We start from the raw sequence: 26068 nt of genomic DNA, 5'->3' as shown, positions 1-26068 counted from the left end.
CTGAATGCCTTAAGCACTATAGGGTTGATAATTGGACTACAAAGCCTTTTCTAGTTACAAACATATTTCAAATTAGATCTGTGCTCAACTCTGCCCTCTAAAACATTTGATTTCCTGGTTTTATTGGTAATGGTTTACTCGAGAAGGCAAGAGCACAACAGCAAAGCTGGAGAAATTTGTACAACAATAAACAAGTCCCCCATGCTGATGTCCTGTGTCTTTCTCAAAGGTGAAGCCAGGTGTTTTTCATTTGGCAGCTGAGCAGTGTAACAAATCAATATGAAACAACAGTAGATATTAAAAACTGTATTTCCCCCCCTGCCCAAGAGTTACATTTTTAGTGAAGAGATTAAACCACAGAAACAGTTCACTTTCCTTCTTGAGAAGCCTTAGCTGCTGAGGAGTGCCCTGGACAGGCAGGGAGGATCAGTGTCAGCCCTGGGAGGCCACCCCAGAGCCACAGGAGCCCTCAGGTAACGCTGAGGGCTGCCCCCCTCTGCACCAAATTCACATCAAAGCGCTGCTCACGCCACCAAGTCAAAATCTAGAGAATCCTTTGGGCTCATTCCTGGTTTATTTTAATAAAGAAATTTCTTATCTGGCCCCAACAAAAAGGGGTAAAAGATTTACTTTCACATAGAACTTTACAAAGCTGCAACTAAATCAAAAGGAGCATTTTCATAAATAGATGTACAGTTGCTCTCATTACACAGTATTTATTTGCTCAAGATAATTTCTTCCTCGTGCTCACAAGTCTATTCTTCCTTTTGCAGACAGTCCATGGTTTCTCTCCAGCTTTTCCCCCATTTTGAGACCACAACAGCATCCTGTCAGCAGAATTTCTGGCCATGAAAATGGTCATGTTGTCACAGTTAGATTCTAGAATTGTCACTGTAAATAATTAACAACCATAGGAAAAGAACCAGGAACAGGTAAATTGAGTTCAGGTTTAATAGATTCTGAAACATCTTGAAGTCAGTGCAACCCACAGCAAAATCCAGAAGTTTTGTAAAAACCACTTGCACACATGAGAGAGAATGAAGTGCTTGGTTTTAGGCAGCAGTGCTGGAGACTGTGTGCAGATTCCTGAACAGTCAGTGCACCTCAGGAATTCCACTGCAGGTTTTTCAGCCTGTCAAGGTCTGTGTGTGTTTTAAGGCCCTGCAGCTGCAGAGAGTGAACCTGAGAGTGTCACCTACACTCAGTGCTGGACAGCCTGAAGCAGCAGTGCTGCCTCCTGAACAGTCCTCAGGAGCATGCTGCTCTCCTGGCATCCAGAGAATTTCCCTTTCACCAAACAGCTGCAAGGAGGGAAATCATATACAATTTTTCAAGAGACTAGAAACTTCAGTTTATTAAAGCCCAGTGCAAGCTGAATTTAAGGTAATGATCATTAATTGTTCCTAATGTGAGAGCTACTCTTGTGCAGCAGTCAAAGGGTTAAAGTGGAACTCTGCAGTATTTTAAACAAGTTCACACATTCTCTGTACAAATTTGGCAAATTCATGTCACAGCCTCAGATCTCATTCCTGCAATTCCTGCAGAACATCTCCAGCTCCTCTGTGGGAAGCAGAGAGAAGCCCTGGGCAGCCAGGAGTGCCAGGGCTGGGGCACAGCCCCCTGTGCCCACCAGGGCTGGGCATCCTCAGCCTGGCCAGGTGGACTTCCTGAACCAAATCTGCTTTGACACATGCTCCCAAAAGAGCTCCAGGCCATGGAGCAGCTGAGGATGGAAAAACTGATTGCATCAGAAACACTGCAGCCAAAAGGAAATCAAACCATGACTTCAAAGCCAATCAAAAAACCAAAACAACCCCCCAAAAGCAAGCGTTTATATGTGTGTAGATGTAATAAATATTGCAAAGCACATTTGTCTTTCCCCCCCCAAGTCAATAAGTATAAAGAAATAACCAATGCACCAAAACATCAGCTTCCTGCAATGAAAACGCTGGAGTCAGCAAAATACCTGCAAGCCAGCTGAAGGGAAAGCTTTTGCATTGTCACCCAATCACAAGTTGCTTCCAGTTCTATGCAGCCAAATCAAACCCTCTTCAAATTCACAAGTTTGACCTAAATAAGCACCACAGCATGAAAAGCTTCTTTAGAAGTGGGATGTCAAGAGACTTTGTTTAAAATATAAAATAAAACATGAGATAAAAGGTTTCCATTGGTCAAGTTTGAAAAATTGCCTTCCTTTATCCAACCACAGCCTGTCCCTTTGAGCCAACCAAAACCACACCTTTGGGTTTGTCCTTAATGAACACAGCCCGGCTGAGTTGCAAAATCTGACAGGAACAGATGGCTGTGAGATGCATTCTGAGGGTTGGGCAAAGGGAAACAACATTACAAAGGAGAAGGAATACCAAGGAACAATTAGGGTGGGCAGAGGAACTTATTAATGCTCAGCCATCCTCCTCTATCTTCAGGGATCTCACTGTCCTCTCCAGTTCTGTGTTGTTCAGGTGTCCTGCAGTTACTGTCTTCTGTCTTCTGTCTCTGACCTGGAAAATGCCATCACAACATCCTCAGCACCTGCAACAACAATGGATACAGGAAATCTGTGCCATAATTACTTCCTTTAAAGAGCAGGGGAGAGATGCAGAACCCAAAGTGTCATTCTAAACATCCATACAACCAACAGGAAAGGAAATGACAAACCAGGGAGTGCCAAACCACCACCACTGCCTGTCCCACAATTGCTCAGCTCCACAGAATCCTCTTCCAGGGCTTTACAAAGTTCAAATTCAACTCAGATGGAGCACAGCATGCAAAACTCCTCCAGTCTTTTACCTGAAGCATTTCAACAAGCAAATCTCAGTTTTGTGCCCCAAGCAACTTCTGCCCATACACCTGCACACAAGGTAAAAGGGGACTAATAAAAATGCCTCATCTGATCTCATTCTATGAATTCCATTTCTCAGTTATCTAATCTGCTCTTCAGTTGCAATATAGCAGGAAAAGTGGTCAAAATGGTTGTAAATTCCCCTTGCTAATGTCCTTAAAAGCTAAATCAATGCTCCTGAAATGCAACTGCACTTACTTTTGTACACTTCACAATTTATTTGTTATATGTACTCAAAGGAGGAAATATTAAGGACCAAGCAGTAGTAGTTTGTTTTTCATATGTAGGGCCCTTATCTTATATAAAACTACATCAAAAACTGCTCTGATGCACCCTCTTGCCAGCATTCAGAAGCCCTGCAGTCATCTCCCTTTTCATCTCCTGCACAAACTGTTTCTTCCTTGATCAAAACATAAATGATATATAGCACCAGGATCCAGCTCAGAATTAACAAGCTGCCTTGTTGGTTTTAAAACATGCAAGAACTACCAGCCCCTGAAGAAAAACAAGGATTTCACTTGCAAGGATGGTGACAGAGCCCTGGGTGCTGGGGAGGCTGCAGCAGCACCTCTGGCACAGAGGGCTCCAGCAGCCCTGGAAGGTGCAGGAGCAGCTGGAATCTTCTGGCAACCACAGAGCCTCACCCAGCACGGCATCAGCTGCCCTCCTTCACAGACCTGATGTTCCCCTGGGCTCTCCCCTTCCCAGGGTCTCAATGGCAACAAAATTCCTGCAGGTTTCCTTGCCATCCCAGATAACCCCAGAGCTCTGTGCTCCTGCCTGCCCCAGCAGGAACCTCCCAGAGGCCACTGAGGGCACCTGGCAGTGTCTGGAGATGTCCCCTAACAAGAGAACCTGGGTGACATTTGTCCAGAAAAGGTCATCCACGTTTTTCAGCATAAAAGCAGGTTTGGTTCCAGCCCTGCCCTATAACCCAAACTCCCCAGAGCCAAAGGAAACCAAGCTGGTGAGGCTGCTCATGAAGCAGCTCTCCAGTGCCTGTGCAGACACAAACACTGCCAGAGAACAGAGCTGGGCCTTCTGTGTGCTCAGGGAGAGCAGGGAAACCAACCTGAGCTGCTCCTGCAGCCCCACTGGGCTCCCACAACGGATGTTTTGTTACTAACCAAGTAAAGTAATGCAAAAAGCAGAGCACAGGTTATAAAGTGAAACTGCACATGGCCAAGAGGCTGTGACTGAGACAATGGGATGTGAACCACGTCTGCTTTGAGCACATCCTTCACTGAGCTCTGCACTTCCAGCAATTAATGTCCAGAACAATGACAAAGGCACACTTTTACCTGACCTGCATCTACACATGCAGCTGCTCCCTCCACAGCTGTCCCTTTCCTGGGCACACATTTCTACCCTGAAATAGAGACTCACAACATTCCCAGTGAAATACTCCTTATCTTTTATGAGCAAAGCATTAATTGCCACAAACCTTTAGATATTCAGATACTTCTCTCACTGAATCTGCCTCACACTTCCTCACCCTTGTTCTTCCTACAAATTAACAATAATTAACACGTGGGCTTAGGTCCTATCTTAGAAAATAACAGTGACAATCTTACCCCACTAAATTCCAAAAAAATCCCACTGAGATTAAGTTCCAATTGCAGCTGGTTGAATTGCTGAACTTAGAGTTCTTTTACACCACTTGTTCTTCAGTCTTAGCAAGCCAAGATGAGCTGAAGGTCAAATGACTTTACTGCAGGGCAGGGAACTGCAGCCTGAGCTCAGTGTCCCCAGCTGCTCCCTGCCCACCTCCATGGCAGAAAGCTTCCCCAGGGGGGCTGGTGCCAGAGCAGGGACCTGGCCCAGAGCATGAACCCAGCAGGGTAGGGCTGCATTGAAACCACACCACCTTAACACCAGAGGAGATGCTGACACCTCTAACAGCTGCTGCTCCCAAGTGCTCTTTGAATGAGAAATAGATCCGTACACCTGATTTGCTTGTAGTCTCCTGCAGAATTAATTAAACCCCAAAAGCATTTAGAGATCAGAAGGTTTAGCCTGTTGGGAATTTCTAAAGGCTGCCAAAATTAAAAAAAGAAATTCTTCACTTCACACAAGATCTTTGCATACATACATTTCTTCAACCACCTTCCAGCAACAATCTTCTAAACATTAACTCTTCCCTGGAATTCCCAGCATTAGCATCCTAGGCTGGCATTCTAAAAATACCCCATGCACTGCTGAGAGCAGCAGCACACTAAAACAAGCCTTATGTTCAACAGAATAGAAGTGCTCTGAGCAGAGCTCCATCTCCATTCTCCAGCAGCATCTGCCAGGCCATGGGCAGGGTCCCCTGGAGCCCCACAAGCAGCCTGGGGGGTTGTGGTGCCCCAGCAGCCAGGGAACAGCCTCACCCAGGCAGGCACGTGTCTGCATCTCAGCCTTGCCCTCCCCACGGGAGCAGCTTCCTCCAGGAACCAGCACCACACTCCTGTTGCTATAGGAACACCAGAGCTGCAATCACCAAGGTCTCAGCACAATTCCCATCTCGTGCTTCCTCCCTGCACTGCTCCCATTTCCAGAGCTGCCAGAGCAGAGCCTGCAGCGAGCCCAGAGCCAGCCCACCCTTGGAAATGCAAGGAGCTGGGGAACAGGGCAGGTGGGGCTGATGCAGGAGATGCTTCTGGAACAGAACTTCCTGAGAGGCATTTTGCTTGTACTCAAAAATATGTGAGAAAACCTGAATTTCATTAAGTGTGAGCTGTGTTAGCTCTTGCTGCAATGCAGGCAAGACCAGTGTGTGAACATCCCAAAACAGCTCAGGATTACATCCCCTCTCCAGCACACATACTGGTTGAACTGAGATGCCTCAGGGCTCCTCAGTTATTCTTGGAGCCATAAAAACAAACAACAAACACTCCACAGATGTCAGCTAAAGAGCTCCCAGGGTAAAGAAAAACACCCTGGATTTTGCACTTTAGTATAGGTGTTAACAATGACTGAAAAATCAAATGACATTAATATTAGACTCAATTACCATAACTCCTCTTCCAATAAAAATAAGGATAAACTGAAGGGGAGTCTTTGCCTTCAGGCTTGATTAAAAATTACAGAGATATTCCAAGACGCTTCTTGATCCAAATTATCTTCCATTGCTGGATCCTTAGACAACAAACAGAGTCTCAAGGAGGAGCTTTAAATGTCAGAGATATTGGCATTAGCAGTGGCTCCTGGAGGGTTTATGGCACGAGCCTGAATTCAGCAGGGACAGTAAAAACTCCTTCCTTAGTGCACTGCCACATCCTGGCACAATGGACACAGAGGCTGCAGTGGCTCCCTGTGGGCAAACAAAGGGGCTCAGACAGAGCCACAGACCCTGCCCAGGAACCACAGCAGGGACAGGCTCAGCACAGGGACAGGCTCAGCACAGGGACAGGCTCAGCACAGGGACAGGCTCAGCACAGCAGGGACAGGCTCAGCACAGCAGGGACAGGCTCAGCACAGGGACAGGCTCAGCAGCCCTGCCCAGGTCACTGCTGTGGGGCCACAGGCAGACACACAGCTCACAACTCTACACCATCCATCCTCTGCACTCTTATCAAGGAGACCCCACACACCAAAACAACCTCCTGGAACCGGAGCCAGGCTGCAGCACTTGAAGGGACACACAGAAACCTGCAGGTCCATGACAAAGCCCTCAGAGTGCTCAGGCCAATGATGATGTCATTCTGGTTTTTGGGACAAAATGGGGATGTGAAGTTACCTTTGTGTCTTTTGTGCCTGCTGGAGGAAAATGGCTCTAAAGATACATCGGGGACACATCAGGCTCAGAGCAACCTGTCCTACTGTGGAACAAAGGACTCTGAAATCCACTGAAGTGCTAACTTGGTGTGAGTTACTCCCTAAATAACACCTCTTTTTGTTGTTGTGTAAGACAAGCTGCATAAAGGAAAAAAGAAATCCTCCAGAGGAGATTCAATGAAAACAGAAAAGCAGGGAAGAAAATTCCTTTAAGCAATCTTGGAGCAACATAACAGGGAGTGTGTGGACTTGCAGGGCTTTTCCAGCACCAGGCAATGCCATCTAGTGGAGATGGGATCTCCCTTAGGGTGGCACATCCCACACCTATGCCATGGTATCCCCAGGAACTCCATACTCAGCCCTTCCTGTTTCTCTGCCCCAGGACACAGCAGAGGGCACAGGCAGCAGCAAGCAGGGAGCATTATTGTTACTGACTGAGAGAAACCTGGAGAGATTTCTAAGCAAATCAAAGTCCTGAGCAATAAATTATAGTTGCTTCTGTCTGTGGAGCACACTACAGCTTCAGCACCACTGTAGGAAGTATCTGTGTCCCCTGGCTGGACTTCTGATTTTATCACCTTTTCTTTGCCAAAGTGCAGGTAATTCAGCATTGATTTCACTGGGAAAAATGTAACTTTGAAGGATAATGCTGAAAAATGCCAACTGCAGCTAAGTCTCTCTTAACCAAATGTGTCTACCCCAGTTTTTGACAAGAAACAAGAAAATTCTCACTTTAGACTGGCAGAAAAGTTGTGTATTTTGGCTCAGAATTCTTCAAGCATATCCACCTCCATCAGCCCCCAGCTATGCAAGGAATGAGCACAGCAGCAAGTTTGTGCAGGTTGTCTTTGTGATGGATTTCTAGATGTCTCAGATCTATACTAAATTTCTGCTCAGATCTTTCTGGCACGACTCTTACAATGCTCCTTCCATTCCAAACTGCACCTTATGAACGTGACCTGGCACGAGGGCTGTGCAGGGGAGGGAGAGGAACCCAGTAAGAAACATCCAGGTTCAGAAGGGATGAGTGGACCCAGAGCAGCTCCACACAACTGTTTACCAAGACTTCTCACAGAATTAACAAAGCCAGCGCATCCTGGCCTGCGGGATGGGTTTCAGCAGGTGGCAAACGATGCTGGAAGTTCAGGAGGCTGCAGGTGGTGTTTGCTGAGGCTGCTGCCCAGGGAAAGCAGCTCCAGGGCAGAGGGAGGGCACTGGGGGGGCACTGGGGGCATTGGGCGGGTACTGGGCAGCACTGGGGGCACACAGGGGGCACTCACCCTGGTCGATGGAGTGCTGGGGCAGCTGGGGGGCATTGGGGGCACACTGGGCAGCACTGGGGGGGCACTGGGCAGCACTGGGGGGCACTGGGGGGGCACTGGGCAGCACTGGGCACACAGAGGGCACACAGAGGGCACTCACCCTGGTCGATGGAGTGCTGGGGCAGCTGGCTCAGCTGGCTGTTCACCACCCCCGCGTACGTGCGCAGGAACTCCTCCTCGCTGGCCGTCAGCTGCGGGCACAGAGGTGACAGAGGTGACACCTGAGCCCCCAGCAAGGCACAACCCACCCCAGCAGGGACAGGCACCACAGCACCTCTGCTCCTGCACCAGCCCTTACTTGTGCACAGCAGCCAAATGGGACATCATGAACTCAGGGGCAGGATCAGTGCCACCTTAAAACAGCTGCTTCACTTGGCTCTTTCTCCAATGATGAAGAAGTTGAAATCATTTATCTATATATGGTAGTTCCAGGCCTCACAAGCCTTACAGTGTTTAAGCAAAAATCAATTGTGTTTAAGTGATAACGGTTAAATTCAGGATGGCTCAAACAATTCAGCATTAAAAGCAGACCATCACCTGCCCATCTCAACAAGCACTACCCCAGTTAGTCCAAAGTGGCCTGAAAACCCACAAAGGATGGGCTGTGAGGAGAATCTTACGTTTGATCCCATCTTCCTGAGCATGAGCAGCACTCTCACTTTCTGCTGGATGTACATCTCCTCCGGACTCTTCCCGGGGACGCCCTCACGGTTCATTCCCCTCCTGCCAGCTCCTGGATTTCCTGCAGATACAGAATCAGGAAAGCACAAACTAGAATAGGTAATGGGGTCTAATAGGAAATAGAGGAAAAGTTTAATTTCCAAAATACCTGTTTTCCACCCGTGGGCAGATCATGGAATATCCTGGGAGAGTAAGGAATCACCTCCTTCCCCAGAGAAACCCTTAAAATGTCAGCAGCTAAACTGGGCCTTACACATCCAACTGAAACATTCACAGAGGCTCATGCTCACATCCCCACAGCTCATTATCTGTGGTTACATTACTGCTTGAGTAGAAAAGGAATTGTAAGAACTAGATGAAAGAATCACCCTGACAGAACAGTCCGTGGTTTGGGGTTTTTTCCATAAATAAGCACAAGCAGAATGAAAACAGGATGCAGAATGCACAGCCATCAAGCCCACAATGGCTAAACAAAAGCTGTGTGAAATCTAAACTCTTAAGTCTTCCTCCTCTTTTTCTTTTTTCCTTTATGTATCATATAAAAAGGCCATTGTGTTACTGTAAAAATTACTAACATTTATGAAATGGTTTTGGAGAGAAAGCAGAACTAAGAGGAGCAGGGAAAGAGTATAATTTAAAAGCTGAGTTTTTGCTTCTTATTTTAATAAAAATAATTATGTTCTGGAATAAACAGACTGTGCTATCCAAATTCTATAGCACAAAGCATTATTATTATATGAGTATCTGGTAATTATTTAAGTTCCACAACAGGGTGTTTACCATGACAAAAAAAAACCCCAAACATTCAGGCATTCTCTTCAGCTACTCCTAAAAACCATCCTGAACCATGTTTATTATGTCAACAATAGTAAAAACCTTAACCTGAAATGTAGAAAGTAAAGGTGCCTCAATTACACCCAATTGCAGCAGTGTCACAAACAGGTGGCACTGGGAGGGCTTTGAGGTCCCTTCCCACCCAAACCATTCTGTGCTCCCATGAGTGGATGGAGGTGTGACCCAGCCACTCCTGCACCCCACACACCTCACAAGTGGCTCCAGAACAGGTCTTCAACCACTTCTCAGTCCCAGAGCTGGGTTTGGTCCTACAGCAGCCTATAAATGTGATTTCCTGAGCCCCAGTAATGAAGGGAACACACGACCCAAGGCTTGCAAAGGGAGGGCTGTATCCCAGCAGGTTCAAACAGTTTTCCCAGTAATGTTCTCCTGCAGTCATTACTGACCTCTCCTCTCACTTCATTTCCATTATTACTTTTAAGGGAAAGTAATCTGGGTGTGGAAACCGTTTAAAATTACACAGAGGCCCTCCTGAGTGAGTCAGAAGTAATGCAAACTTCAGCAGCAGCTGCTGGGACAGGCTTTGCCACCCACACTAGTGAGCATGGAGATAACAGCAGGAACAAGTGAGAAAGATCCATCACCAGTCCTTCTGGAACATGTTTCAGTGGGAAGATCTGCATGAAGCTGATTTGCTGTGGATGGCTCTGCTTGGAAACCTGCAGCCTGTACATGTGCAAGGTGGTGACTGTTGGGGCTTTTTATACAACCAGCAAACTGCTCTCTGAAGGGGGAATTAAACAAACCCATAATTTTGCCTAGTGTCAACTCAAGTAAGTAAATTGGATTATGCTACTGGGTTTATACTCCACAGTGCAATTTACTGAGTGCTAACAAGTGATGTCAATAGTAAGGCAATGAACAAAATAAGATAGTGGGCAAGAGATATTAAGTTATACACATCCAGAGACTGATAATAAATATTGATCAAGATATCCAGGTAGTCTGAAAGTTTGGGACTGGTTCCTAATATTGTAAATACTTCTCAAAAAATATTGTACTTGAAAAGGGAAGCTGCTGTACTAGTAACCAATCAACCTAGGAAAGAAAAATCACAAGGAAAACTGAAATGCAGGAAGACATCTATTGTTTAAAAATGAAACAAAATGGATGGGATATCAGTAGGTGGCACCATCCACAAGCACCAAGAAAATGCCACAGCCACCCCCATGCAACGAGGAAGACCCCACTTCAGCACTGCTCTGCACATCAGGTATCACCAGACCTGCTTTGGTTACTATTCATTGTTTTCCACCATAGCTACCTTCCAGTTGTTTATTAATTTTCCAACTTTAAAAAGTGATGGGAATTCCTATCCAAGCCTGGCTCTTCTGAAATAACCTTCAGCCAAGATGGGTTTGTCATGAAGCCCCCTATTTAACAGGAAGGATAAAATCCTAAAGCCTCCCCATTCAGTGAATGCTTCACACAATTAGGAAGCAGAATGGGGGGAAAAAAGCACCCAATATGGCTCAAAAAATATGCAGAGAGAGGTAAACTAAGCTTTCAGAGGAACAGCACTTTGCTCTCCCCACACCACACAACCACCCTGCCAGCACAGCTCTTCCTACTCAATGACAGCAAAGTGGAAAGACAAAGGTCTTAAAACAGCACTCAGACCCCAGCATGAGAAATGTGAACATATCTCTGTTTTCTTGTTACATAAAGCTTTCAGAAGACACAGTTTAGGATGACAACATTACCCAGCATATGCTACATGAGAAAATTTCCAAACCCACAGACAAAGCTGGTCCATGCCCAGAAGACAGCATGATCCACATTTGCAAATGAAGGACTGAAAAATCTTTTCAAAATACTTATCAACTTAGTTCTCTGCAGAAAGCTGCATTAACATGCTACACGTTATGAAATGCTCCTTAAGCACCATTTCCCTGCCCCCACAAATCTCTCTGGCTCATGGATGAGTGGCCACTGCCCCATACCCAACCAACAAAACACATACCTGCTTCTAAAAACCACAGGAGATCAGATAATCCACGTGTGCTGTCCTGATCTGTGACTGGAGCTGGGAAAAATGTATGAGGGAACTGCCCTGTGAAAACAAATGAGCAAAGAATTACAGAACATGCTCAGCTGAAGCCCAGAAAGATCCTTAATTCAATACATCTTCACTCCCAGCCTGCTTTAGAACACACTCTAGGTAACATTCAAAAAACTGCACCATTGTCTGGAGCTGTTAAACATATGAACCTTATTATGTTTAAAGTTTTTTAAAATCAAGCCATTCTTCAGCTGCAAGATTTCCACCCTGGCCATACCAATGACATTCCCAATCACTCCAGAATGAATTGCATTCAAGCTTTGCATTCTTTAGGCAGCTTTCAGCACAAAACCCAACTGACAGATCCTGGCCTCAGCAGAGAAGTAATGGGATTTCAGCTGAATCTCTGGGAATTGTGTGCCTGGCACTGCAGGAACAGAGGCCAGAGGCTGGTGAAGCCATTGAGAATGCACTGTTCTATCAGATCTGGAGCTGTTCTCTCCAGCTAAGGGTGAGGCAGATGTGCAGAGCCAACAGCAAAGTTTGGGCTGCCTGTGCTCACCTCTGGAGCTCAATGTGGATCTACTCCCCAGTGCCACTTTCCCATTCCTTTCTCACAAAGAACAGTGACCCCTGCATTTCAAAAGCTGCAATGTTAGTCAGGAATGACTGAATTCTTCACTAAACTCTGTTAAAAGAATAAATGCTTCAAGCTTGTCCTGCTGCATCCAACACACTGCAAATGGACATAATTGGGTCACCTAATTCTTCCTTGTTTGCCAGGCACAGGCAATGAAATTTAGTTCTCATTTACTTTAAAGATGATTCACAAGACAGAATAATAAACAACAAAGATCTGTATATTACAGCCAACACTGCCAGCCCAGCTTTGCCAAAGCAAAGATGTGAGTGTGCAAACACCCTCCCCTTGCCCAGCAGCACAGGAATTGTCCTGCAGGCCAGCACTTCCCTCCCCAGCGCCTGCAGTGGGCTGGGTGAGGATCCCAGGAATTCCTCCAGCTCAGCAGGGCCCAGCATGTGGACTGGGCAGAGCCAGGAACGCCTGACATCCCCATCTGTGTCCTTCCAAAGCCTCTCCTGGGCTGGGCAGAGGCTGTGCACCCCTGGCACACCAAGCACGAGCAGCACCTTCCCACTCAACGCCCTGGGCTGAAGCTGCAGCTCTGGCAGGGCAGGAAGTCAGAGAGCAGAGGAAACCAGACATGGGATTGGAATGAGCAGGTGGAGGAGGTACTTCTACACCTAAAAACACCTGGGCTCCTTTGCAAGGATATTACCCAAGTAATGTGAGAGCTAAGTGCTTCCAATCTTCCCACTTCCAATTTCCTCACCTCTCTTCATTGTTCCTTGTTCTGAAAGGTCTCTAATGAAAATAAAATATATTTTTTCCCAAAATGAATTAAAAGACCACAGTGGCTTTCTCTTCAATCACTGACCCCAGATACAACAGTACATAATGAAAAACACTGTAACTGCAGTTAGTCTTCTTCCCTTTTATTCTTCTTTCCTAACTAGGTTTAGAACATCAGCTATTGGGGTTTCACTTCAAAAAAATGTAGACAGGAGAAATCTGTACTCAGTCTCAGTTTAACTTGTCTGTTTTACCAACAGATGGAAACAGCTCCTCAGGAAACTCAAGCCTCACTCTGCAAGAACTGTTTTGACTGAACGCCTTCAGAAGAAGATTCCAACACACAGCAACTGAAAATTACAGATTTGTAACTCTATTTCCTTCACTTCCACCTACACTGGTACGAATTCAAAACCTGGAAGGGACTTTCTGCTGGACAACGTCACAGGTAAGTTCATAATTAAGAACTCCCAAACTCTTCTGACTCCCCTCCTGTTACCTTTTTAAATAAACAAACAAAAATGTCACATCTCAACAGGAAAAGAGACATGCTAAAGAAAATGCATCTTTATAAATTTTGCATAAAGGAAGTTACTTAAGCATCCCATTCAGTTTTAAAGCCATGCTTATTTAATGCAATGAGAAAGCAACATGAGCTTTTGTTCCTTCAAATTTCATATTCTCCCCCACACTGTAGTCCTATGTAATGCTGAAATTCATAATGACCACATTTTACTGGAATGGGAAAACACAAAGTGCAACTGAGGAATCTGCACAGCCTAAATTAAGGGGGACAAAAATAAAAAGGCAGTAAGCTGTTGGAAAATGTAGTATTTTACATATTCAGTCTTAATAATTTAGGGTACTTGGAGCAGCCATCTGGCAAGTTCTTTAAAGCCTAAGTCACAGCTGACTCCCTCTTTAATATCTTGTAGCATTTCCAGTTATAGCCAAAAGAAACCCAACAGGAGTTAGTTCAGCTACAATTTATTTTTTTGTTGAATCTGACTGGTTCTGTAGAAGGCACTGAAAACCCTCAATTAATGGGAAAGGATTATAAAGCTTAGCTAAGGAGTAATGGTGAATAAACCCGAGCACTGCAGGTTCCCTTTGCTCCACACAAGTGGAGTTCAGAGCAGCAGGAAGGGTCCCTTTGACTCTCTGATATCATTATCAGGGTTAAGCCATTCCCCTCCACAGTGCCACCACCAAGCACTTCAGTGCTTAAGCATGGCCATACTGGGGAGCTTGGAAGTGCAAGGGGATCCTGCCCCTCATTTAAGCCTTGTTAATTTTCAAATGCCATTTTTCAGAGAACAGTTAAGAGCCCAAAAAACCTTCCAAGCTGGAGCCAGAAACCTGAAGTCAGGAACCAGAGCCTGCAAAAACCCTGCTACAAATTTTCCTCTAATTCATTCTGACTCATGACCTTCAGTCACAGGCAGCTGGAGACTGGATTAATTCCCATCTCCAGAGGGATACAATGAAGAATTCATAACAGCTACCTATTTATAGGTGAACAGTGTGAACTGAAATATTTAATACGGGCTTTTTTTTTGTCTTCCTTTCTATGTTCAGTGCTACCTTTTAGCTGACTTCAGAATCTGAACCCAGTGTCAGATTTAGGTCAATTTACTGCTGGAACTCCCAGATGTGGTAGGTTCACATCTCTTAAATGTTAGATTTAAATTTTTAACGAGACACTCCAGCCCTCCTTCTTGAAGGAGGACAGGAAACAGCCCCAAACACTGCCAGTTATTCATGAAACATTTATGAACACAAGCAGGGGTTTTTCTCCCCAGTGCTGGAACTCCTTTCAGAGCTTCAAAATGAGCTTCAAAAGTACCAGTGAAGTGCATTCCACAGAGCTACCCAATATACCAAAACAGTTCTTACATCAACGCTCAAGCTGACTTAAAAAATAAATTTAAAAAAGTCCTACTATCATAATCACCACTTTAATGAAATTAAAATTTGCCTCCTGACCTCCAGACACACACAAACCAGACGATTTCCCCCCCTTCTCTCAAGGACAAGACACCTCTCACATCTCATGCAGTTAAAAGAGGCAGCACAGGGTTTTAGGTAGTTCACGTCAGTCAACTTGAAGCCTCTGAAATTAAACGTAGTAACAGCAACAAAACCTGAAAAAAAGCCTTTCATTTCTCTAAGGTATTCACACTTCAAAGATGAATGTGTCAAAAATTCTTAAAAAAGTGATAGCACTTTATAAAGAGCAGTTTATCCACAAATTGCACCCCAGTCCAAGAGACAATTCCAATTCTTTACTCACGATGGTCCCCACAGCTGCATGGGTAGCTCTGCTCCTGTCCCAACATGGGCTCTTCTCCTATTTAAAACAAAGCTACAAATCCTCTAGGCAGGAAATTAGGCACTAATGACAGATAGCCAACAATTTAATTGCCAGGTATCCCACTGAAGAATTACTGCTAAAAAGTGTTCAGCATCCATCATTAAAATAGAACAGTGCAGCCAAGCTTTGTATAGATCTATCTGTAAATATTTTATTTCAGAAACAGAAAATTTCTGGAGAAGATTTCAATGCCATTTCTGGAGTGACCAACTTCTCCCAGCCCCAGCACACAGTGCTGGGTGCATTTAGCCTGAAATGGCAGAGAGCACACGTGGTGGCACAGAAAGGCTCTCTCCCCTGTGTGTGCACATATATTTACACATTTTTTATATAGGTATTTATAGGCATTTCTCTGGTACTCATCTACACAGGATCTACAGACAGACAGGTATTAGTGAGAGCTCTCAATGTGCTGCCCTGTAATTTTTACTGACATCTGAACATCATTATTGCCAGGTCACAGCCATTTCACACTGCAAATGCCTATAAATCTGTTATTGTAGAAAGATTATGGCTAACAAGATTTTTTTAAAGCAATTAAAATGTGAGATGTTATTAGGTTGGTGACTAGTTAGCATTTTAGTATTTTGCAACAGTGTATCAGAGTACATTGTTAGGACCAGAGACTCTCAGATTAATAGTTCTTTACTACCAAAATTGTGTAACCATTGGACAGCAAAATTAAATAGTGTCCTGGCCTCATACATCAATAAAATCTGCTGTAAAATGTGGCAAGCACAGCCCCTTATGTCTCCCAGTTATCTTGCCTCTTTAGGAAAAAAACCCCAAACTTCTGTGCTGCTTTCCCCATGGATACTCTGAATAATGAAAAAGAGCAAAGAAGAGGTTTCAGTTCTGAATCAAGGTTTCATTTTCAAAACCATTTAAAGAAAACCATTATTAATAGCTCTTGCTGTGAGTTGAACTAAGAATTAATGGCTCTTTGTCTAATAAGGCCACATGCCTTGATCATGTCTGTGGGACTAAGCAGAACACAAACTCTGCCTCCTCAGTGACCCGTGAGCAGCAGCAGTGCTCCTGGAGAATATGGGACCTTTGCTCCTAAGACCTTCATCAAATAATAACACACAAGGCTTTTCCTAGATAGTGTTCCATAGGTTGGTCTCAGCAGAGTATGCCAAGTATGCCAGCTTCTCTCTTCTCTGAAGGACTCACTAGAAACAAAAAGCACAAGAGGAGGTTTTTTGTTCCTTTCTTAGGTCACCAAACAATTCTGTGCTGCAAAGATATCTGATGGACAGAGGAGGGAGGAAGGAAAAAAGTCCTTGTCAGTTTTAAGAGAGGACTTTTAACATTCACTAGTTTAAAACAAATTCCTAATTACACACCAATTTTACCATGAACATTTTGCTTTCCCTATGTTTTGGCCAAGGGGGATTGCAAGGAAGGAAATCTTGCCTTCAAGAGACTTCGTATTTCTCAGGAAAATGGATGCAATTTCCTTCCTGCCTAGCCACAATTCTGAATGTTACCTTAGCTCCACGAGTGGAGTGAGAGCTGAAGAGTCCCCTCAGCACTGAACAAACACAGACCAGGCTGGAGAGAAAACCCAGGGACTGCAGGGCCTGGGGGCTCCTGCGAGCCCCCATCGGTTCTGGGACTGAGCAACTCCTGAGCACAGGGGAAGGACACAACACACATGTCAAAGGCAACCACATGTAAAAACACTAATTTGGATTAATCCAACTGCAATACATAATGATAGGAACAACAGGAGTTAGCCCAGAGACCATTCACAACAAAGCTCGAGAGTGGCTGATCCTTACATGAGTTAAAACCACTGCAAGATCCCAGAGCACCTCAGGAAGGTGCCAGGAGCAGCCACCACCAATTTAAGGCAGAATGGGCAAAGAGAGTGGCTGGAAGAGCAGGCAGATTTCTGCCAAACCACAAGCACCATTAGGTACACCTCTGCTATGGTCAGCTGCTCAACAAAAGGCAGGAGCTGATAGCAGTTCCATCTAAAACTGCAGCTACCAAGAGCAATGAAATGAAGCCATGAAAAACAAGGGCCCAAAGTGTAGTGCCTCATACGTGCTGTTTCACACACAGTACTTTATTTAAAGATTAAAAGGTATTTTGTAAAAGTTACTGAACTAAGAATCTGGACAGCGAAACAGTAACAGAATGGTTGCAGCTTGATGTGAATTGTGAAAAGCTTATTTTACCAAGTTCATTGTAGCTGCTGACCAAGATTTCAGCAATAAAAGTTCTGTTTAGCAAAACCTGATGTTTCTGACCTCTGAAGTTAAGCAAAACCTTTCACGAATTCCACATAAACCTACGAGTATTATTTGGCATCTACAGACATTCCTGAAAAAAGGCAGCTAAGAAGACATGAATGCTCCTATTTTTCTCAATTTGGCATCAACTCTTGAAGTTAATTATATTTTAAGTGTTATTGCTGATTGGTTTTGCATAAACATTCAGTTAACTGTGTTTATCTTGAAGTCTCATATTGCCTCCCCCGACCAACTGAGCAAGCTGCCAAGGCACAAAGAAATTTCCAGTTTTCCACATAAGATCCAACACATTCAAAGTTAGGAAACTCCATTAAAATTACATTAAAATGGCAACAGGCACCAGAGATCCCTGCAGCTGCACTATCCCCTCCTCAGTTCTACAAAAAGCCTTCCTTCAGTAGTTTACCTGAAGTTGTTTCAGGATTTATATTCCTCCTTCACAGCAATTCTGCTGTAAAAATTTAGGTCACATTTCCTTTAAGGGTGCACGTCCATGTGTACTTATTTAAAGCTCAAGGAAATTAATTAAAAGCTCCTCACTGACTTCACTGTGCATTGAATCAGGACCTGGATGAGTTCAGAGGCAAAACAATTACACTTTAATTAAACATCTCCACCTTCATGTGAAGTAGTCAACTAATTTTATGGAAGGATAAACTGAGTCAGAAGGTTTCTGAGCCTGGTCATGGTCATAAACAGAGTTGATTACCTAAGTTGTTTCCATATTTTTAGCTGCCCTTATAACACAGAGAAAATGGACTTGGTGAAAAATCAAATAAATTCCTGGTCTGTGTATTTGCATGGAATAAAATAGAATGTCCTGAGACAACTGGAATGGTTGTACAAATTTACTGACTCCACCTCTGTTCCCCAATCAGTAGCTCATTTAGTCAGTCACAGGAATTCCAATAATGCAAGAAGTTGAAATTATTAGAGGGGTTTTTTGAGATTTTTAGGCTGTCTTGTTTGTTTTTAAATATCATGCCTAATAATATCTATATTATTTTTGAAAACAGAAATAGGCTTGGCAGATTTGATACTTGTAAAACCTTGGATGTATTTAATGAAAAGCAAGAAGCATGACTCCACTTTCTGAATCCAGACTGACATTTAAACCATACAGAAGCTCTGTAGTGTTCTGTCAGATCACCAGCAGTGAGCAGAAACAAGAATGAGCTTTCCTCACTTTTTCAAGCATTTGTTATATAATGCTTCCTCAACACTAAGGCTGAAAATAAATCTGAGAGTCAGGAGAGCGTTCTCCTCATTCTAGTACTAACTAATGGGGTTTGATTAATTTGCTGATCTTTGATGTCTTCTCACCTCTAGTTCTGCTCCCTCTGCTCTCTCTGCGCTCTCGTGCCAATGGAAGCTCATGGACAGTGCACAGCTCTTCAAAGGGAAAAGGAACTGTAAGAGTCCTCCATTCTCAGAGATACAACACTGAACAAAGTGGTCTGGGGGTTTTTCTAAATGAAGTCACTTGGTAAAAAGTTTTCAGCACATTTCAAACCCATTTACTTATAGTTTCTCCCTCATACTTAGAAGTAAGACCATTGAATTACCAACACTGGATGTGGAATAGGTGGCAATGTTTTCATTCCAATAATTTGTATCTTTGGTGCACATCACCATCAAAACCGGGACTAGTCACACAATAGCTTTAGCCCAGAACATAACATTTGGCACATTTGGCAGAATTGCAATTTTCCCAATCACTTCTGCACTGCACACCCGATGGTGTGGTGCAGCTGCAGCAGCTGCCTCTGTCCTTGCTGCATTTCAGCAGGAAATCCAATCTGATGACAGCCTGCAGTAAAAAGAAGTAGAGTTTTGCCTGTGGATGTATAGAAATATTTCTGATACCAAATCCTTTTATTTTGGAAAAAATTCTCCTGGAAGTTTCTCCCAGCATCTCCAACAGCAGCCTCCAAAGCCTATTGCCTTTCTGTGCACAGCACTTGGGTGGATGTTTGATGCTTCAAACTAGGTCAGATGCTCAGGAGGGTGCTTTGTAGTCAACAACCAACTTAGGAACTGAAATACTTGGTAAAAAACATAAATGTTTGTGTTGGTTACAGATGACAAATATTTTGGAGAGGAAAATCTTATATTAAACACATATAAATAGATCTAATTCTGACAAGCTGTTTCCTAGGCAAAGCATCAACCTTGAACAGCTTAACCACATCAGGCACTTTTAGGTGTTAGCTCTGTTTGCCCATATGCAACTGCAGGATGATTTTTAATTTTTGGCAGCAGATATGTATCACAGTCATTGTTAGTAGTTACAAAATCTAGGTTTTGTTTCCGTTCACTTCTGGTTTTGTTTAGAAAACAACACAAATTGTTTTGGAAACATCTCTCTCCTCTTGCAAAGTGAAGCACTCTCAAACCCTGGAGGGGGGAAAGGAAGGAGGGGAGCAGAAAAGAACACAGCTACAGATTTCCCATAAACCTGGGATTCAGAACTGGCTTTCCCCAACACTCCACAGGATGTCCTGTCAGTGACACGAGCAGTAACCAATTTGTTCAGACAGGGACAGGGGCTCCTGCTCACTGTGAGCCACAGCCCTGCCAGGGCAGCCCCAGCTCTGCTGCTGGCACAGGGACTGGCACAGGGACTCCTGCCAGCCCAGGGATGCTTTCCCTGCTGAAGATTTCATTGCACTCCACCTGCACCTCAAGAAGAATCCTGAAAGCACTCTTCTGCCCTGTGTAACTTTTCCATAACTTGTTGCAAGGTTTACAATGAACTAAAAGAGAAAATTGCTTTAAAGCAGATTTGGGTCCAGCCCATTACCAGTTAAGCTTTTCATAAATGGCCTTTGCTCCTGCATTTGTTCAGTCCTTCTTCAGAGATTTATTCTTTCTGTGTACCACATCAACTAAGACAGCACACAGTCCCCCAACAACTCTAAATTACACTGAGGGAGCTGCCAGTTTCTCCCACTATGCCAAAGACACAATAACTGATGATGCTTTTTCAGTTAAGGGCAAAGTGAAGCAACAGAAATGTATCTGAAGTACACCTGTCACCATTTTTCAAATTAATTTGTTTGTCAAGGCAAAAGTGGCTTGTAGCTTGGTAAGAAAACCAGCCTGTATTTTCTGTATGCTCTCTCACCTGAATACCTGTACTTTCAGAATAAACCCCACTGAAGTACATATTTAGCCTCATATTTTCACCATTTACATAGAGGTTCTCTTTCAGCAGGCTATTTCACATCACACATGAGCTCCAAAAATAAGCAAGGACAAAAGAAACTGAAAGTCTGTGAGTTCAGCAGCCAAAAAAAAAAAATAGTAGGATTTTGTAAATGTATTTAAAAATACGTTCTTAAATCTCTCTAATCATGCCTCTCACCATATTGGAGCCAGCTTAGACCAGGACTGTGAACCAGCACACCTAACTTGTCTCCAAAGTCTGCTAGAGTATGGTGTTTTGATTCTTTTTTTAAATCCTCACATCTGCAGAATGTCTCATGCTCATCTCACAGAGCATCAAAGCTCATCCCGTTCAACATGCCAAGATGAGGAACGGACAAATAAAAGATGATATACAACAGAGCAAAATATTCTCGTCTTGAAGAGAAAGCAAACCTGAGTCTGTGAGGCAAACATGCCCTGATGAAGCACATCTGGGTGTCGAGCAAAAAGGAGGATCACGTCTCATCTGTCTCTGATACATTCTGATCCGGAGGGTGATGCTGTCCCTCTCTCACGTATCTTCCCAACAGGTAAAACACTAACGTGTGCCAACAAATACCGCCCATGTACACTGAAAGTTACCGAGTGCTGCCTCAGAGGCTCTAGAAACCCAGTTTTTAGCCAAGGCAGGATTACCCCGAGGGAAGCCCTTTAGTAACCACTGTCCGAGAGGCGTTTTCGCAGGCGAGGGCCGGGATGCCGAGAGCGCCGCGGGCGCAGGGGCTGCCCCGAGCCGGCCGTGCAGCCCCGGCGCTGGGTGGCACCTGCCGTCCGTGCCCGCGGCCCCGGAACACCTCGGGCAGCTCCGGGCACGGCTCCGGCTGCCACCGCAGCGCAGCCGTGCCGGGGTGGGACCCCGGGAACGGGCGCCTCGTGACGCAAGGGGTGATGCCAGAGACGAGAAAGGCACCTCCCGTACCTGTGCGCGGGGCCGGGGCCTGCCAGGGGCCGGGAGCGGAGCGGGGAGCGGGGAGGCCCGGCCGGCGGAGCGGAGCCGGCCCGGGCCAGCGCCTTTGTTCGCGGCCGCGCACAAAGGGCACCGCGCTCACCTGGTGCGGGGCCCGCGGCCCCGGCGCTCCGGCGGCTCGGGCGGCGGCGGGGCGCGCTCGGCACGGGCGGGCGAGAGCAGCGGAGCGGAGCCGAGCGGAGCCGCCTCCTCCTCCGTCGTGACTCACCGCGGCGGCCCGAGGGAGGTGCCTGGGCGGCTCCGGGGGAGGGACCCGCCGCCTCCCGGCGCCCAGGGCAGCGGCGGCGCCGCAGGCAGCACCCGAGAGCCGGCCGGGAGGAAGGGGCGGGGACGCGGGGCAGGGCCGGGGAAGGGGCGGGCAGGCCGGGCAAGGGGCAGCGCCGGCCGGGCAGGGCCGGGGAAGGGGCGGGCAGGCCGGGCAAGGGGCAGCGCCGGCCGGGCAAGGGGCGGGCAGGCCGGGCAAGGGGCAGCGCCGGCCGGGCCCCGTCCCCGTCCGGCCACCGGAGCGCTCTGCCGGACGGACCGGCACGCACTCACCTGAGCAGCATCCCCTGGAGGGACGCGGTGCCGAGGTCCCGGGGCTCCTGCTCTCCCTCCCGGTCCGGGGCTGCCGTGCTCGGGCCGCCCAGATCCATCCCAGCGGGGCGCGGGGCTCAGTAACGCTGCGCTAAGAAAGTTAAAGACACTGCAACATCCAGTACAGCTTGGGCTAATTCAGCCAATACAGAAAATGCCAACCTCCAGCTAGAATAAGTGGTCATTTGGTCATTGAAGCACTCAAAAATAAAGTAATGCCTCACCTACATTGACTGAAGAAGAGTAAAACCCCAGTGAACACAGAGGAATTAATTAAAACTAAAATCCAAAGAAGACAGAAGCCACCAAAGGCTCTTCACCCTGCTCCATCACTCCTCTGCATTATGGTTTCCCACTAGGTTAACAGTAACCCTGCCTCCTTACAGGGTGCATTGGTGAGGCCAGCAAGGTAAGTACAAAATTCCTGGAGATGAAAATGCTTTGTGAACCAAGTGTTATTTAGTAAAATGCATCTGTTCTCCACTCGGCATTTAACTTAATTGCAAAAAGATAGTCACAGTAATGAAATAGGTGGCACTTCCTTTAACAGCTTGATACTTAATGACATCAAAGCCCGATGCCACTGAAATCCAAACCCCACTGCCAGCTAATGAAGGGCTTAACATGAAAGCCTCTGCAAAGAGCAAACCCAAGCCTCTGACAGGAACAGGAATGGTGCAAATGTGCTGGGATCTGAGATCACTGGCACATACCCACAGCACAGCAGGCAGTAATGATTATTAATTATTTAAGAAAAGAACATAAGAGCTCCAGCATAAGCTGAAAAAAATATGCAGAAGCATTGCACTGGGATCCTCCAGTTGGATTACTGTTAATTAGCACAGTACATGAGTCTGAGGGAAAGATCTAAAAGCATCTTATGCTAGTGGGAGCATATAATTAAGCCATCATTTGCATCCTTGCAATAGTATGAATTTCCTTACTGATAACATCACGGGCACAACACCATTTTATGACTAAGTACTGTCTAGCTCTCCTAATTCAGCTGGCTGACTGTACAGCAGTGCAATGCAATCTTACACATCATCAATTTAACATCCTGCATTTATTTAGGAAGAGTTTTAGCAGGGAGAGATACCACAAGGCTTCCTCTAGCCTAGGAGAATTTTAGATTTATTTTCTTCAAACTGAGCTCCTGCCCCACCTTAGTTTGTTCCCTTCAAGCTTACCGAGATGTTTAGCTATCAAGCAAGGTGACATCTTGCCATCAGTCACTTGTATCATCATGAGACATGATGGATGCTCAAGAGGCCTCTCAACTATGCTAGGTCTGCAAGAGATAGAGTAAAATATTGTTCATGTCCCATGGGAATGCATGGAGCCTCCCAAAGCACACAGAATGCAGAACTGCACAGATCAAATCCGTTACCCTCCCAATCATCACGCTGCTTGACCTAACCCTCAGCAAGGGAATGTTAGAAGTTTAATTATCTAAAGGTTAAGTCTAACATTTTTACAAGTATTGGATAAAGACTTGATATTATTTTACCAAAATCTATCAGATTAAATGGATTTTTCTTTTCAATAGCTTCTAATCTCTTGTTTAATGAGGCTGCTGTTTATTCTAGTAAGCCAAAACTTCATGAAACCTTTTCCTCTGAATCCCTGCTTGACTTAGAAAAATTCTCTCAATTCACCCTGTCCTTCCTGATCTCCATTTGTTTCTTAATCAGCTCTGAAATTCATTTAGGATTCCTTCACAGCACAGCTGCTCCCACCCTCCGTGTCCCTCTGTACTTGTTGGCATCCCCCTCTCATTAAGGGCTTCCAGCAGCATCTGCACACACAATCCCTGCTTTCATTATCCATGATTCAACCACACACAACAATAATGAAAACTCTTTCTCTCCAAGATGTGTGTGGGGTACCCAGTGAAGGACTTGTTTTTAGTTTGGAATCTCTTTTGTTAATATTTTATATGTCAGACTTAGTCTGATAATTCAAATCCATCAAAATCATGCATTGATCCCACCTCAGCCACCAGTGATAGAGCCTGAACTGCCTGGCCATAGGGTGTCATTTACACAGAGCTCTCTATCAAAATGAATTTGACCTTTACAGGCAAAGTAGCATGAGAAACTAAGGGATCTCTTAAGAAATCTTGTATTTTTTCTTCAACACAAAGGTAACTTGCTACTTTTCCATTCAAGATCAAAGAAGAGAAATAACACAAGGAGACAAAGATAGAAGAAAGAAAGACAGGATATTTGAAGCTTCAATTTTCTAACACTTTTTCCTTCAGATCAGTACAATCACTGAATTCACTCTATAGAGAAAGAAGATTAAAAAAAGGAGGTTATATACGGCCAAAAAAGGACTCTGGGAACTTTGCTGATGTGTTTAAAGCTACTGTAGTTTACAGTTCTTATATCAGAAGTAAAATGATAAACAAAAAACAAAGCACTTTTAATCTTCAAAGCAACGTATGATCAATAACAACTTCACAGCACTCAATATTTAAGGATCATAATCTGTATTTTACTCCAGGAAAGAAAGATGTGTACAGAATGAGTGATCTGCCCAGGTCCAGCACGGAACTGGGGATGGAACTCACACATCACAAGCTTGTTTGTTAAACACAAACCCATGCTTTCATTTAGCAGTTGTTCTTTTGTTATCAGTTTTTATTTGAGGAAATCATTATTATAATAAATAGATTATGGACTTTTTTTTACAGCCCCTGCAGAAACATTTGAGATGGTGGTGGAGGTACATCCCAGGATTATTCAGCAAAGTATTTAGCACAACACACCAATTAACTTACTATGCCTTAAATCAATCTAACTATTTCAAGAGGTTACTTAACTCTGTGAGGGTCAACACATGAATAGCTTCACATCAGCAGCAGCTTCCTTGTTAAAGCACATTTATGGTCAGGGCATTCTGCAGGACACAGCCAGTCTCTGGGTAGAGCTCTGATTTCTGACCCTTCACAGCTTCTGAGAAGAGAAGTCTGACCCAACACACTGAATCTTGCAATACTGGTACTGATCTCAGTCTCATCTTTGTCCATCTAAACCACCAGGGATCCTTCCAAGAGCAGAAGCAGCAGATGTTGGAAAGATGTTCAGTCAAGGATCAATTTAATTGGAATGTTACAACTGCCCGCAGTACAGGTATTTGCAAAAATCCTGAAATATTTACAAACCAATTTAAAAAAGTTTCTCCTGGAAACTTACACCTGTCAAACTACAAGGAAAAAGATTTCCATGTCATTGTACTGTAAACTTTTTGTGAGTGCTGAGAGATTTAATTTACATAATAATGCTGCAAGCAGGCGTGGGGTGTATGGGGAGAGAGTTCCTTAGCACCAGTAATGAGCAGAAGGGAAAAGAAGGCAGCTCCAGTCCTCACAGACTGTTTTGCTTCCCATAATTTCAGAGTCTAATAACGCCTTTTAATAAGCTGCTCTCAGCTATGAAGCTGCAATCAGCCTTTGTCAGAGAACACAATGCTGTCCCAGACAGAAAACAGTTCTGCTGCAATGGACAAAAGACCTCTCCTCAATAAAGGCTTTCTAATAACAGGGAGAAAGAAGTTTTATCAGTGAAAAACAAATTATGCTATCTCTATCATGTATCCTTTCATTTCTTAAATGCTAGATGTCAACAGTATATCTGTTAAAGCAAAACACAGTCTAGAAACACATTTTCTAGTCTACTCCAGTCCCAGTTTACAATTAGACAAACTTGCTAATTTATAGGGTATTTATGCCCTGTAAGTGCACTCTAAATGACGACTGACCACGTTAATTTTCTGTTTATAGTCAATGCTACCCACTTAGTCTCTGAGCTAAAAATTCAACTACATGGGATTTCAAATC

At 44.8% G+C, this 26068-nt stretch overlaps 1 protein-coding gene across 5 annotated transcripts; it reads right to left on the bottom strand.

Annotated features, from left to right (window-relative positions):
* Window positions 1-555: 555 nt before the first annotated feature.
* On the bottom strand, window positions 556-23550 carry CTNNBIP1 (catenin beta interacting protein 1). Of its 5 annotated transcripts, XM_077190375.1 has the most exons (6): window positions 23415-23550; window positions 22186-22315; window positions 11423-11512; window positions 8544-8665; window positions 8024-8114; window positions 556-2501 (listed from the first exon to the last, which is right to left on the bottom strand). In XM_077190375.1, exons 4-6 carry the CDS (start codon window positions 8637-8639, stop codon window positions 2374-2376), a joined length of 315 nt encoding a protein of 104 aa, XP_077046490.1. In that variant the 5' UTR covers window positions 8640-8665; window positions 11423-11512; window positions 22186-22315; window positions 23415-23550; the 3' UTR covers window positions 556-2373. The 5 variants fall into 5 exon arrangements, with proteins under 5 accessions (XP_077046490.1, XP_054503677.1, XP_054503679.1 ...); XM_054647702.2 differs by lacking the exons at window positions 22186-22315; window positions 23415-23550 and adding an exon at window positions 21731-21963; XM_054647704.2 differs by lacking the exons at window positions 22186-22315; window positions 23415-23550 and adding an exon at window positions 21731-21774 and having other exon boundaries at window positions 556-2532.
* Window positions 23551-26068: the final 2518 nt, after the last annotated feature.

This window comes from Agelaius phoeniceus, chromosome 24 (assembly GCF_051311805.1).
Source record: "Agelaius phoeniceus isolate bAgePho1 chromosome 24, bAgePho1.hap1, whole genome shotgun sequence".
Classification (NCBI taxonomy): Eukaryota; Metazoa; Chordata; class Aves; order Passeriformes; family Icteridae; genus Agelaius; species Agelaius phoeniceus.
The sequence above is the reverse complement of the archived record's forward strand: the minus strand, read 5'-3'. Positions and strand labels throughout refer to the sequence as shown.